Source organism: Periplaneta americana, chromosome 14 (genome assembly GCF_040183065.1).
Source record: "Periplaneta americana isolate PAMFEO1 chromosome 14, P.americana_PAMFEO1_priV1, whole genome shotgun sequence".
Classification (NCBI taxonomy): Eukaryota; Metazoa; Arthropoda; class Insecta; order Blattodea; family Blattidae; genus Periplaneta; species Periplaneta americana.
Genome location: NC_091130.1, coordinates 95,615,528 through 95,629,409, shown reverse-complemented (window position 1 = coordinate 95,629,409; position 13,882 = coordinate 95,615,528). Strand labels below are relative to the sequence as shown.

The 13,882-nt window shown below is 35.5% G+C and overlaps 1 protein-coding gene across 1 annotated transcript in view; it reads right to left on the bottom strand.

Annotated features, from left to right (window-relative positions):
* Stt3A (catalytic subunit 3A of the oligosaccharyltransferase complex) overlaps positions 1-13,882 on the bottom strand; it is a 100,609-nt gene that overhangs the window by 42,596 nt on the left and 44,131 nt on the right. The window contains exon 8 of the mRNA XM_069845783.1: positions 9,441-9,594. Coding sequence (XP_069701884.1) covers positions 9,441-9,594 — 154 coding nt within the window. The remainder of the gene's footprint in view (positions 1-9,440; positions 9,595-13,882) is intronic.

Genomic DNA, 13,882 nt, shown 5'->3' with positions numbered 1-13,882 from the left:
TGAACACACATTATGATTATGTTGCATTACAGACAGATTCGTAACCAGAATATAGAACCCTGGACCCCTAGGTATGTATAAGCTAGAGAATGAAATTAAATTATACAGGCTTCATTTAACAGAGGAAAAATAAAATACTTTTCAACTTCAATATCAATACTAAATTACGTATCTACAGATATGTTTACGTTTTATTATCGCTAGATTTGTAGGCTGCTCCTGCAAACAAACTCTACCTCATCTTTCCTCTGGAGAAATAAACAATAATAAATTCAGGTTCGCTGTACAAGGAAGTCTGAGACAGAATTAAGACATTCTTTCTCAGACATTAGCAAAGTAAATTTCTACATATCTGTCACTTTATTACGCAAGTTAGTGACTCCAAGATCTAATGATCTATGAAGTGAAGAAGCATAAAAATTGGGATGAAAATTACTTCAGTAAAAGTAATTATATTTAAACATCACACACACAATGAAGAAACAGATCTCGACCTGTCCGCTCGCTGTTACTGATATTTTCTGTCCTTATCTGCTGTCTCTGTCTTCCACGTCTCGTGCACCATGTGACGTCGTACTGCTGCTGGCACTCAATTGGCTTAGGCCATATGGCTTCTTATTCTGAAACCACTATAATGTAATATGTAGCTAGTCGGTGATGTATGTAATACAGGGGGAAAGGAACTGGCCAGCCTATCCCATTATCTCCTGGCCTAGTTGCCTCATAAGTGGTGCCTTCTCGGTATCACTTGTGAGATTCAGGCCTATCTTCGGATAATTGACTAAATAATAATAATAATAATAATAATAATAATAATAATAATAATAATAATAATAAACAAACCTACCCATTATTATTTTTTACTTCACTTTATGACAACAAATGACATTCTTCGTTTATTGGCATTATTTCACACTGACCATAACGACACTATGAATTCACATTATTGAAATTTTCATTATTATTATTATTATTATTATTATTCTTGCTTTTTTGAGGTTCGAACTGATATGGTTTAATCCCAAACATCGTAAATCCAGCAACTGACTAGTGTAAATTGAGGCAATACAGCAAACACAAGTTGTTGAAACAAAAGTGATTACTGCATATGTTCTGATCAAGTTGGGCAACCATAATGTCATAAGCTTCAAAGACAATATAAATGGAGTGACCTGTGGTTTCACTATTACTCATAGAAAAACAGAGGCTATTACAATAAACGATATTTTGAATCCTGTACATGTTTTTTGATCAGAGTGGGCTTTTAATATGTGTGCAACAACCTGTAGGTGATAAAGTTGCAAGTTAGAAGGCAGGTTCCTATGATGAAATTACAGTAACTTGACGCTCCCAAGATATGTCCATTAATATCATGTCCATATAACCCATGTTCACATGCATTTCTCCACTTTTTTTAGTGCATGTGAACTACGTCCACATATATTTATGTCAATTTTATAGCTGCATTGCTGTTATTTCTAGTGTGGTTTCTCCTCTTTGTTTACGTCTTAAGCTGGCCACATTATTGCATATTGTATATATCTGCTTATCGCCAAGCAGGATAGTATATTAATTAAAAGCTGTTTGCTAAATATGGCAGCAGTGAAAGTGCATAACACCATCAACGGCCAAAGACAAGACATGCACGTTTAAATGTAGTAGAGTTACAATGTGACTGGCTGCCGGAAATAACAGTAACATAGCTATAATTTATGTCCACTTTAATTTAGCAGCTGTAGTGCGAAATATGAAAATCGGTAACAAACAGCAATGTGAAGAATGTCCAGAAATCTTAAGAGAAAGAAAATATATCCATATAGCAAACCCACCAGAATTCAGGTTAAGGAAATAGTTGCTAAAGTGACACACAGCGCTGAAACTCTCCCAGATAAACTCCCTAAGAACTTTCTGAAATACAAGATGAAGAGTTGTTAATGCTGCTACACACTGGAATGGCAATGGTATGGATGGTGAATAGGAAACAATGCTAGATGAAGGGATGAATGCTTATGATAAACATTTTCGAAAGGACCACAATTTTTGCAGTTTGATTCTCGATTAAATGATCCAGACAGAGTAGTACTTAATATTCTTTATTCATGAAGCACTGTTGCACTAACTAAAGTACACTATCTATGCTGATGGAACTTTTAAGTTGGTTCCAGCAATTTTTTATGAACGATATACCATTCATGATATTGTAAGAAAACAAGTGTTTCTCTTAGCTTATTGCCTTTCTACAAGAAAAGATGAACATTCTTACAGAATAATATTTACTTATAAGTAACCCGGAGGTTCATTGCCACCCTCACATAAGCCCACCATTGGTCCCTATCCTGAACAAGATTAATCCAGTCTCTACAAACATATCTCACCTCCCTCAAATCTATTTTAATATTATCCTCCCATCTACATCTCGGCCTCCCCAAATAATATTTAACAATCTTAGATTGAAAGTTGGAAAAATGAACCTCAATTTAGCACCATCTAGTATTATTTTAAAGGATTCTGAGTTGGAGGCAATAAATACTGCATCAACTCAATTTCCTCATGCTAGCACCAAAGGATGTCTCTTCCATTTTTGCCAGTCCATCTGAAGAAATGTTACGATAGGTTTTAAAATGGCATATACTGATCGACAACAACCATGTATAAGGAATTACATTAAACTGACGTCAATTTCTTTTGTGCCATTGGTAGACGTTCAGGTTGTTTTTATAATGTTATAGACAATACTGGGCCTGATATGATGGATTTAACATTATACAAAGAAAGAACTTACATAAGAACATCTGTTCAGGCAAGGAGAAGTGCAAATGGCAATAAGTATCCTGCCTGATTGGTTGTGACTGAACAACACTGAACAAATCACATAGTTGGAGGATTGACAAATCGCTTCCAGAAACACTTCGTTACACATCACACACAGATCATGAAATTCATTGAGAAGGACCAAAAGAACAATGAAATTATTAAATAACTCAACTGCTTGACTGTTAAACGATCGTACATGGTATATTTAAGGCAAGTGGAATGGGTTGTTCAGAAATACAACCACTGTAATCTTATTGTTCATGTTATAGTTGTAATCCCCTGGTAGAGGGGCAGAGAAGGCCTGACGGCCTTATCTCTACCAGGTTAAATAAATAAATCTAATCTAATCTAATCTAATCTAATCTACAAAGAAGAGGGTACCATTACAACTTAACTTAAAGCTATTAATTTGAAGCTATGAAGATGATGTAGCAGAAGATAATGACTACGTAATTGGTTATGTGAAGTAGACATAAAATTTTTAGGTGGAGGACTTAATGCATTGGATATTCCTGCAGTGGACGTAAAAATGAGACACAAAATTTGTTTTTTTTTTTTATTTATTTATTTTTTATTTTGGAATAAAATAAAGTGGACATATATTTATGGTCATAATTTAATGGACTTTCATAATAATGGATATCAAATTTTTGGACGTTACAAAATGGATCTCGTGTCTGTGCTTCAACTTGACCTCATATATCACTTTTCAGACAACAATCTATATACATATATACTGTACATTAGTCTTCTTGTTACTGTACGTGAAAGAGAAAAAAATGTAAATTCAACAGAAAAGAGGCCTTTATATTATTATGAAAACTAACTGAAACAAGTACATTATTGAGAACATTACTCATCATCACAGTCTACATTGTCAGTAGCCGGGAGAATGTCCTGCACATCGGCACTCATCACTAAATTTTAATAAAAACTCCAGAAATTCTGGAAATGAAGTGTAAGGAGATCTTTTCTCTTCTCCTTTGAAACAGAATTGAGACCAGAGTATTTCTGAGGTGGTTTGAACTTGCTATATTCTGTACCTGTCCTTCAAAGATTCACAGAGCAGAAAATGGAATCATTATGAAGTGAAGTTTTGAAATAGTGTGTCCCTCTGTTTGCTTTCTCATAGTGAAGTAGACTTTATTTTCCTCCAATTGACTTTCTCCCCTGCTTCATCAACCTTCCTCATTTGCATTTCCTTCTTTAACAGAGCCGAGAATCCCAAAAAGTCTTCAGTTTCCATTTCCGTAACCAAGAGTGATTTCTTCTTACCACACGATGAACCAATTGAGCCAAGTCATAAGGGTGGTAAATGGATGTATCATATCGTTTTTCCCTTCTCGATGAGACTGCAGTCACCATCACATTCCATGTGTGTATGGTCTGGGACCAAAAACTACTGGTGAATTACGTAGATATGTGATGATTCCTTAATGACCATCATACACATAGCAGCAACATGGGTATTTTTATTTTGTCTTCCACAAGTATCTGAGTACATTGTCACGTGCTTCACGTGTGGACTGAGACTCATCAGATACTTGTAGAGGCAGAAAGTTACTTCGTTGGCTCCTCTAGCCATCATTGACTCGTGCCACATAAAACACATTGCTTGACCCAACACAATCATGGACTGTTGGATTGTAAATTCACAGTTGTTGTCTACAGAAGGCCAAGGAGCTGCTTACCACCGGGGTTGGGAGGCACTGCTGCATGTCGAAGCAAATTATTTTTCCTGTGCAATCCTCTTTAGACAGCTCTTGGTCTTTAGACTTCGCAGAATATGCTTTCTCTGCCCCTTCTAAATGCTCTTCGTATTCTTTCTCTAATGTTGCATTGTCTTCCGATCAATCTATCACAAGTTTGACAAGTGTCTTTGCTGGGTGATTTGATTACCATATTTAAAGTCTTCTTATATATCTTGTGGTTCACATAGTTCTCTGGATATTTATTTTTGTACCCATTGTATAAATCAGCAAGAGTTACGTAAGAAGCCAAATATTTCTTTTGAGATCTTTTCTTGAATAATGACTTTCCATAACCAAGAGTGGTTTCTTTTTACCACACTGGCGAACCAATTGAGCCCAGTTATGAGAGCTGTGAATGGTGTATTATATCACTTTTAACTGTAGGGAAATATAACAGTCGGGTAAAGAGGGTTAAGTCTTTTCTACAAGACTTATTTCATTGTCTTTAGAATTAGAATTCTTTGTGAACCTCGTGTAAAGAGTGTTAAGTCCCAGTGGAGTGACTTAACACACTTTACCGGCACAACATTGCTTTAGAGATGAATAAACCCATGAGACACATACACATAACTGCCGTGCTCTTTGGCATATGGCTTAGTGGACTTAACATAAATGTAGAGAACATTTTTATCTATAACTTTGTGCACATATCTCAATTTTTGAGGTTAGTGGACTTAACGCTCTTTGCCTGCGCAACCGCGAAATTGCCCAGACATGATCAGAAGAAGCATGAATGAAACTTTACCTATGACAAGTCACTTTCAGAGCTGCAAATTTTCGTGGAAACGAGGACCTCATACCACAGCAAAGCAATGTGGGAGGAAGAGGTGTACCTGTTTTGAAGATGGTCTAAGATCAACGAACCCTGTCAAAATTGATAGTTTACAGCAACATGCAGCCATGACATTTGTCAAGAGAATGTCTCTTGATGTCATAGGAAATGCTACAAACTTAAGTACTTACTTACTTCCAAATAACTTTTAGAGAACCTGGAGGTTCATTGCTGCCTTCACATAAGCCCGCTATCGGTCCTTATCCTGAGCAAGATTAATCCAGCCCCTAGCATCATACCCCACCTCCTCAAACCTGTTTTATTATTATCCTCTCATCTACGTCTTGGCCTCCCCAAAGGTGTTTTCTCTCAGATCTTCTAACTAATACTCTATATGCATTTCTGGATCACCTATACATGCTACATGTCCCGCCCATCTCAAACATCTGGATTTAATGTTTCTAATTATGTTAGGTGACGAATAAAAGGCATGCAGTTCTGCATTTTAATGCATACAGCTCTGCACTGTGTAACTTTCTACATAATTTATACAGATATTCATACTGAGAGAAGCTTTATATACATAGGCTAAATGCAGAAAAATAAAGAAATAAAAAAAAAAAAAAAATAGGTCAGAAATCTGTACCTTTTGAAAAGAATACAACTATTAACAACAGTCACGTCTGTGAATGGTCGCAAAAACTGCTCTCTAACATCTGAAACTATCAATGGTCAATCTGTTTGAAGTACAGAAAGCAACAGCGTATCTTACCATAAAGTTCCTGAAAATGGATGAGTTGTGATGTCGTGGGTGCTTGGTTAATGCCTCCCACCCATTGAAAATTACGAAAAACACGATGATGATGATGATGATGATTTTTTTTTTTAAATTTTTTAGTTGGTTATTTAACGACGCTGTATCAACTACTAGGTTATTTAGCGTCGATGAGATTGGTGATAGTGAGATGAGGCTGAGGATTCACCATAGATTACCTTGCATTCACATTACGGTTGGGGAAAACCTCGAAAAAACCCAACCAGGTAATCAGCCCAAGCGGGGATCGAACCCGCGCCCAAATGCAACTTCAGACCAGCAGGCAAGTGCATTAACCAACTGAGCCACGCCAGTGGATGATGGTGATGGTGATGATGATGATGATGATGATGATAATGATAATAATAATAATAATAATAATAATAATAATAATAATAATAATAATAATAATAATAATGGTGATGAAACAACAATGTAGTATTTTCACATGCGTAATAAAGGGAGAATATACGAGAATTGTTTGAAAAGTATCCAATCATTTTGAACATCTGAAGAACTGTTAACAGATCTTGATGTAACTGGCAGCCAGTCAGAGATAGAACCATATTGAACATGTGTGAACAGTCACTCTCCCATGGGGCAACTCAGTTGGCAATGAGATATCATTGAGTGAGTCTGTGTACTCTGTGTCTGAAATTAACAAAGACAGAGTGAGTAAACCAGTGAATATGCATCAAGTTTTGCATCCAACTTGAACATTCGTCCAAAGAAATTATTAACATGATTACGAGGACTTTTGGGAATGATTGACTGAGTGAAGCCCATATAAAATTATGATAGTAACACTTCAAACATGAGAAGGAAGCTTTTGAAAGTGATTTTCGAAGAATGTCTGAAATGATAATTGTATTGACCACATGTTACCCCATACTGGTTGAATGATTGTTCACCTCTGCTGTGGCATGCAGACATGAGACCAGCAGCCGACCTTGGTCCTTCTTGAGCTGTAGTATTATGGATTAGTTTTAATAATTATTTCGAATATTTTAACAGAGATCTTGGCATGAAACATGTGGTGATAAAATTCGTTTCACAGCTTTTGTAACGAAAGTAAAAGGAATTTCGTGCTGAAGTTGCACAAAACCAGCTCAAAACCAATAATGACTACTGGAAAGGCATCGTCGAACTATGCCTATGATCCTGAAACAAAAGCCCAGTCATCTCAATGGTAATTGCCTAAGTCTCCATGTGTGAAGGAGAAAAATGACGAAGACAAAGCTTTAATCTTATGTCAATGTTAATTATCTTTATCATGACAATTTTGTCCACCATGAGTATGCTTCTTGACGTCATAAAATAAATAAGGATTACTGCAATGAGTTTGCCTCTGAATGAGGTTCTGGCTGATGAGTACATCTATTATCACTGAACAACAAGAATTTTGCTCTGACTTAAAACAATGTGTCCCTTACGGTTTGATGTTCACTGAATCTGAAAATGCATCTCTTTTCTTCGTATCACGTAACGTTTTTAAGTTATACTATGATTTTACTTTTTGATAAGCACTCCCCAGGAAACTCTGGCGCGGGTTGGGGGTATAAACCAAACAAAAGCTACAGAATTTTATGAGTTTATGACTTATTTCCGGTTTCTTATGGTTGTTGAGATGTTCTTTTGCACTTCTAATAAATAAACAGATACTGGTTCCTTCTTTTAAGTAAATTTCATAACAGTTCAAAGTGAGGTCTATGCAATGAACAAACAAGGGTGCGGTTTTCAGTATTTGAAGGAAAAATTTACCAGTTTGAGTGAAGGCAAATTAAAAGAGGGCATTTTCATCAGTCCACAAATTCACGAAGTTATGGCCGACCCTTTGTTTAAGAAAAAACTTTCCGTTACAAAAAGAATGGCATAGCACACTTGCAAAGACATTTGCTCCAATTTCCTTAGAAATTCTAGGGCAGACAACTACATAGAACTTGTTGTGGAAACCATGTTAAGTGCATATGACAAAATGGAGTGTAATATGTCTCTCAAAATACACTTTTTACATTCTCATTTGGATTTCTTTCCTCCTAACTTTGGAAAAGTAAGCGATGAGCATGGGGAAAGATTTCATCAAGAAATATCTGAAATGGAAAGACAATATAAAGGAAGATCATCATCCAGCATGCTTGCAGACTATTGTTGGTTTCTTTTAAAATACAGTCCCGGGTCTAGTTATAAACAGAAGTCATCCAGAAAATTATTTTAAATGCAATTTCAAATTCCGCGATTTTTCTCATTACACGCATGAAATATTTTTGTTGTTGTTCTGTTTTAAACTATGTAACATCATTTTCATATCCAGTACACATTTTTCAAGAATTATGAGGAATTTTGAATCCCTAGTATGTTATAATAATTTTATCAGTAGCTGTGAAAAATTAAAAACAAGTAAGTTTTGTCATAAAAAATTCAATTCATTTTCCTCAGAAAATGGTACGTGATGGAGCAATTTGGATTTTAAATTCAGATTTAGAGCACACATATTAGTAATATTCACCTATTTTTAATTCTGTGCAAGACAAAAAGTAAAAATTTGTTGTTCAGTGTCATGCAGTACATCTCACTTGACAATATGTATCAGAGGAAGAACAATTGATTGTATACATCTGAAGTCTGATTAGTGTAATATATAGCTAATCCGAGATGTATGCAATGGAGGGAGAAAGGAACTGGCCACCCTACCCCATTGTCTCCTGGTCTAGTTACCTCAGAAATGGTACCTTGTTGGTATCACTTGTGAGATTCAGACCTGTCTTCGGACAGTTGACTAAACAACAATGAAGTTCTTTATTGGCTGAGGAATATGAAAAGGCCGCAGTTGTGGAAAAGTGGTGACTGGCAGCATCATCCTAACAACAAGCCTGCCTATTCCTCATGTCTCGTTCAGAATCCTTTTTTTTTTGGGAGGGGGGGGGACATCGAATCAGGCAAGTCTGTCAACCACCATATAACCTAGATCTAGCTACCTGCAACTTCTGGCTATTCCTAAAGATAAAATTGCCAATGAAAAGAGGAAATTGCAGATTAAAAAGAATGCAACGAGGCAGCTGAAGGCAAATCCAAAAGAGGACTTTGCAGACTGTTTTGAAAAGTGGACAGGACGCTAGGTGAAGTGTGCGACTCCAGGCATCATTGTCTTAGATAGGCTACTTTTTTTTTATAAATATAAAATAAAACAGCAGGATACTTTTCAGACACACCTCACATTTATACTTCCTACAATATTTAGAAAAATGGCTGATTTTACTCATACACTTTTCAGACTAAAGTATTATCACACCTGTTAGAGTAAAGGCACCCCCTACAATGCCTGTGATACTTGCTGTAGCAATCACCATTGCACGGAACAAAATTTCAAAATCTTCCTTGGACATTCGGCTGCGAAGGTAGTCCACGAAACTATGCAGCTGACAGAGTCCAAACACACCCAATGCCTGTTGAATAACAAAGATTACAGATATAGGTTAATATTTAATCGAAACTTGAATTGCACATTGTTAATGTGAAGCCTGAATACTGTACAGCTAGTCAATAACACAATCTTCTGTGAACAAAAGTGTTAAAATATTACTCCTCACAACATTGACATATGATATGAACATTGCTGACCATGTATCACCATAATGAAGCTGCAAAACTTTTTTTACACCTTACACATGATGCATCATACTGATGTGAATTTACGTTTTATTAATTATTAATGAAGAAATAAAGGAATTGGCTGGGTCACTGGCTGAGAAGAAACTGCCTACTGAAGGATGCACTGGAAGGAAGGATATACAGAAAAAAAGTTTGGGGCAGAAGAAGATACCAGATGATAGACGACATTATGTACGTAAGTATGTATGTATGTATGTTTAATCTTTTCGTTGTAAGAATAATCCTATAGTAAACAATGGCACGTGACTGAAGTGAAGCTTGATTGGCCGCAGTTTGGTGCCAGAGATTCTCAATAAGTGATCCCGCCCACTCCTGTACATTCTGTTCGATGTTAAACATTTCCCGTTACTCGACAAAGCAGATCTAACCTAACTACTACGCATTGATTTGTTTACAAAACTCTTACTTTATAATTAATTAATTGGATTCAACTCACTTAACTTAATATATACATTCAACACTATTTCTTTCTCTCTGCTTTTGAGAGGGTTTCCACTCTTATGTTTAGTAACCACACACATTGAGTATGCAGAAGCCATACTATCATGTGCTTATGAGAACAAGCTCAAGTGGTGCCAGCATATTACAGAAACAGTTTATCTTGGTATTACTCTTAGTATTCATCCACTTACAACGTAAATAATAAAATATAAAAGTAGCTTTTTTTTCACATAGCATTTTAATATGTTTGGTCGTATTTAATAACTAAAATTCAATTTTTATTTTCAAATAATACCAGGTTATGATTTTCAAATACGGAACTACATTTCCCTGCGTCGTGTGAGTGTTTACACTGGGAGCCAATCACAGATATGACAGCCACGTGCTTGTGTTTACATTAGGATCTTTCTTACAGCGAAAAGGGTCTACGTATGTATGTATGTATGTAATGTCTACCCACTTAGGGTGACTAGATTCACATCGACAAAAAAGAGAACACAAAGCTTCAAAAAGGAGGACATTGTAAAAAAAAAAAAAAAAAAAAAAAGGGAAGAAAATACATGCTTAGATTTAGTCTTAGGCCTATATTATACTTGAAATAACATCAAACTCTATTTTATTACAAAACATTTACAGTGTAGATTTATGCTTATATCATACTTAAGTACGTTGTTGTTTTTTAGTCAACTGTCGGAAGACAGGGCTGAACCTCACAAGTGATACCAATGGCCATGTGCACCATTCTCGATCATCTAGCCCGTTTATCAGCAATCACGGAAACATGGTTAATTCTTGACAATGATCAAGTTACAGATGCGGTGCACCGACATTTTCCCTCGATCAACTCAGTTCCGTCAGCTGATGGTACGCTTGCTTGAGAAGAATCATCTGAGCGCTAGGTTACTGCGTATAAAACAGCGAACGAACGCACTCTGTCAATTATCGCTTCGTTTTTGTTTGTCGGACTGCTTTCAAACATCCTCGCAATTTTCAAATAACAAGTTTCAATAATCATGGAAGAAAAAAAGAAAAGAGCACCGAACTTCTCACAGTTCGAAGTGGGAATTACTTTAGAATTCCTCAGCAATTATGCATCCATATTATACTGAAGAATAAAAGTACTGACGGAAGTTCTCTAAGAGAAAAGCAGGCTACCTGGTTGGATTTAACCTCACAATTCACATGAGTTACACGTGTTTACATAATTCCACATAATCTGTAACGTAATTTATACAGTGGTTAATTCATATTATTGATAATAATTGGGAAAATTTCAGTATATGGATACCTCACTGACAATTATTTTGAAATAGGTTACTAAAAAGAGCGGATTTGTATGTGTTTGTCGAATGCTCATCATCTTGCTTACGAAAAGACACATTTCAGTGCCAATAATTTATTTGGGAAAATTTCAGTATACGGATACCTCGCTAACAATTATTTTAAAATAAAAAAAACAATTCATCTGTGTATGTCGAATACGCATCATCATGCATACGAAAAGGAAGTTTTTAGTGCCAATTTATTTTGTGTGCACAAGGTTGGAATTTTGGAGTAAGGGGGAAAGGAAAGTATCCTTGTTCTGAAATTTATCCATTTATTTTGTGTTCACAAGGTTGGAATTTTGGAGTAAGAGGGAAATGAAGGTATCCGTGTAATTTCTCTTAATTCAAGCGTAAATAGCCTAATTGTCCAAAACGTCATGTAGGTCCTAATAGTTTCAAACGGCAAATGTGTAGCTAATAAGTGATAATCTCGCATTCTACAAAATGGTCATTTAGTTTTGCTATATTATTACCAGCATAGAATAACTACCTTAGGTATTATTATGTTAACAAAATTGGACAATTAGGCCTAAATAATATTTTGTCCTCAAGGAAAGTCCCGATCTTCCAAAGCAGAAACATATATAAAACATTAGTCTGTTTTGAGAAAAAAGAACATTTTTATTATTCATATACAAACTTACTCTTTCTACAATAACACCAATTCTGTTATTTCCGCAGTGATTTGCGTGTTCAAGATACATAATTTCATCTTCAATTCCATCAAGTACGTCAAATCGTGCCGCCATTTTGGTTTTCTCGACTTGACCACGTTCAATTCAAGATAATCGGTCCCACACCCGTGATCAAATTTGATCACCAACTCGCTTGTTTAACTTTGATCGAGATTGATACTCCGAAAATTGGCGTTGAAGATGGTCAAGTGCCGACTTAACCATGGTCAAATTTTAATCGAGAATGGTGCACACGGGCACAAGAAGGCACCACTTATGAAGAAACTAGGTCAGGAGATAATGGGGTAGAGTGGCCAGTTCCTTTCCCGAAAAGTCTGTTAATATCTATTTTATTACAATTACGAAAAAACTTAATACGAGTAATAATGGTTTTACAGTTAGCTACATAAATGAAAGTCAAGGGAACTGTAATAATTATTAAAGAGGGCAGAACATAATTATCTATTTAGATTTACACTTGCACCTCAATCTCTGTATTTACTAGCTACATCTGAGCAATGACCATAACAAGGAGGAAAGCTAAGAGCAATGATTCTTGATTTTTAAAAATATCGAAATTCGATACCTTCTGGAATTAAAAAAAAAAAAAAAATGAAGGTTCTGTCGCACAAAGTATTTGAAACCTTAGGTCATTCTACCAATGTTGCAAGCAAGAGTCATAAAAGAACCCGTATCATCCCACATTTACTGCTTTCAGTTGCATATGACACTAACAATTTCTGATCCGTGGTCATGGCAAACATAACAGTGAAACAGTAATTTTATCCAGTTGTACGTATGAGCACACCAGATTCCTCTTTTTTACAGTCCGGATCAGCTTACTTAATACCATAAGGGTGAAACCTAACCATTTTTCCCTCCATTACTAATATGCTAGTGTATTATGGTGATTTTCTAGTTTGAAAGTTGAAGTTCCTTTTGCCAACTTCGTTTCGAATTTCGATACTGAGAAATACAACTGGTAGTGATTTTCTAACTGTTATGTTGGCAGCAGGAACAGCTGTTGTCAGCAGTGCAAATTCTGAAAATTCAAATTGTTCTAGATTTCTGAGCCAATTACTGGAAGCTAGTGAAATTCGAATAAACTAATAATTCATTAATATCGGTATTATATTAATACATAATAGTTATTTCATGTGTTGCATTGTGTTGTGGTTACAATTCATGATTATAGTCAGATAAATGTAAATAAATATAACATATGGTGTGACACATGCACTTGGGTGATCGACAGAAATTGTGCGGAGGCAGCAATTGTAACTAGAATAGCAAAATTATTACGAGTAAGTAAGTATTCTTAAGCATACATTTCAAAGTGACATTCGGTTTTTGGAGTTTGAACTAATCATTTCACGTGATCAAACAAAATACATTTTTAGGTTAGGTCTCGTAAATCGTAAACTGTTTAGTCAAAGCAATGAATTTCATATGTCAGACAAAATACATTTCAATATTAGATCATATTAATCTACTAATTTCCAACATAATGTGCAAGAGATCCAGAAAGAAAATATACTCTTTCACAATTTATTTATTGAACCATTTAGAAAACACCTCCCAATATAAAGATATGTATGTAAATAAGTTAATAAGCAAGACAT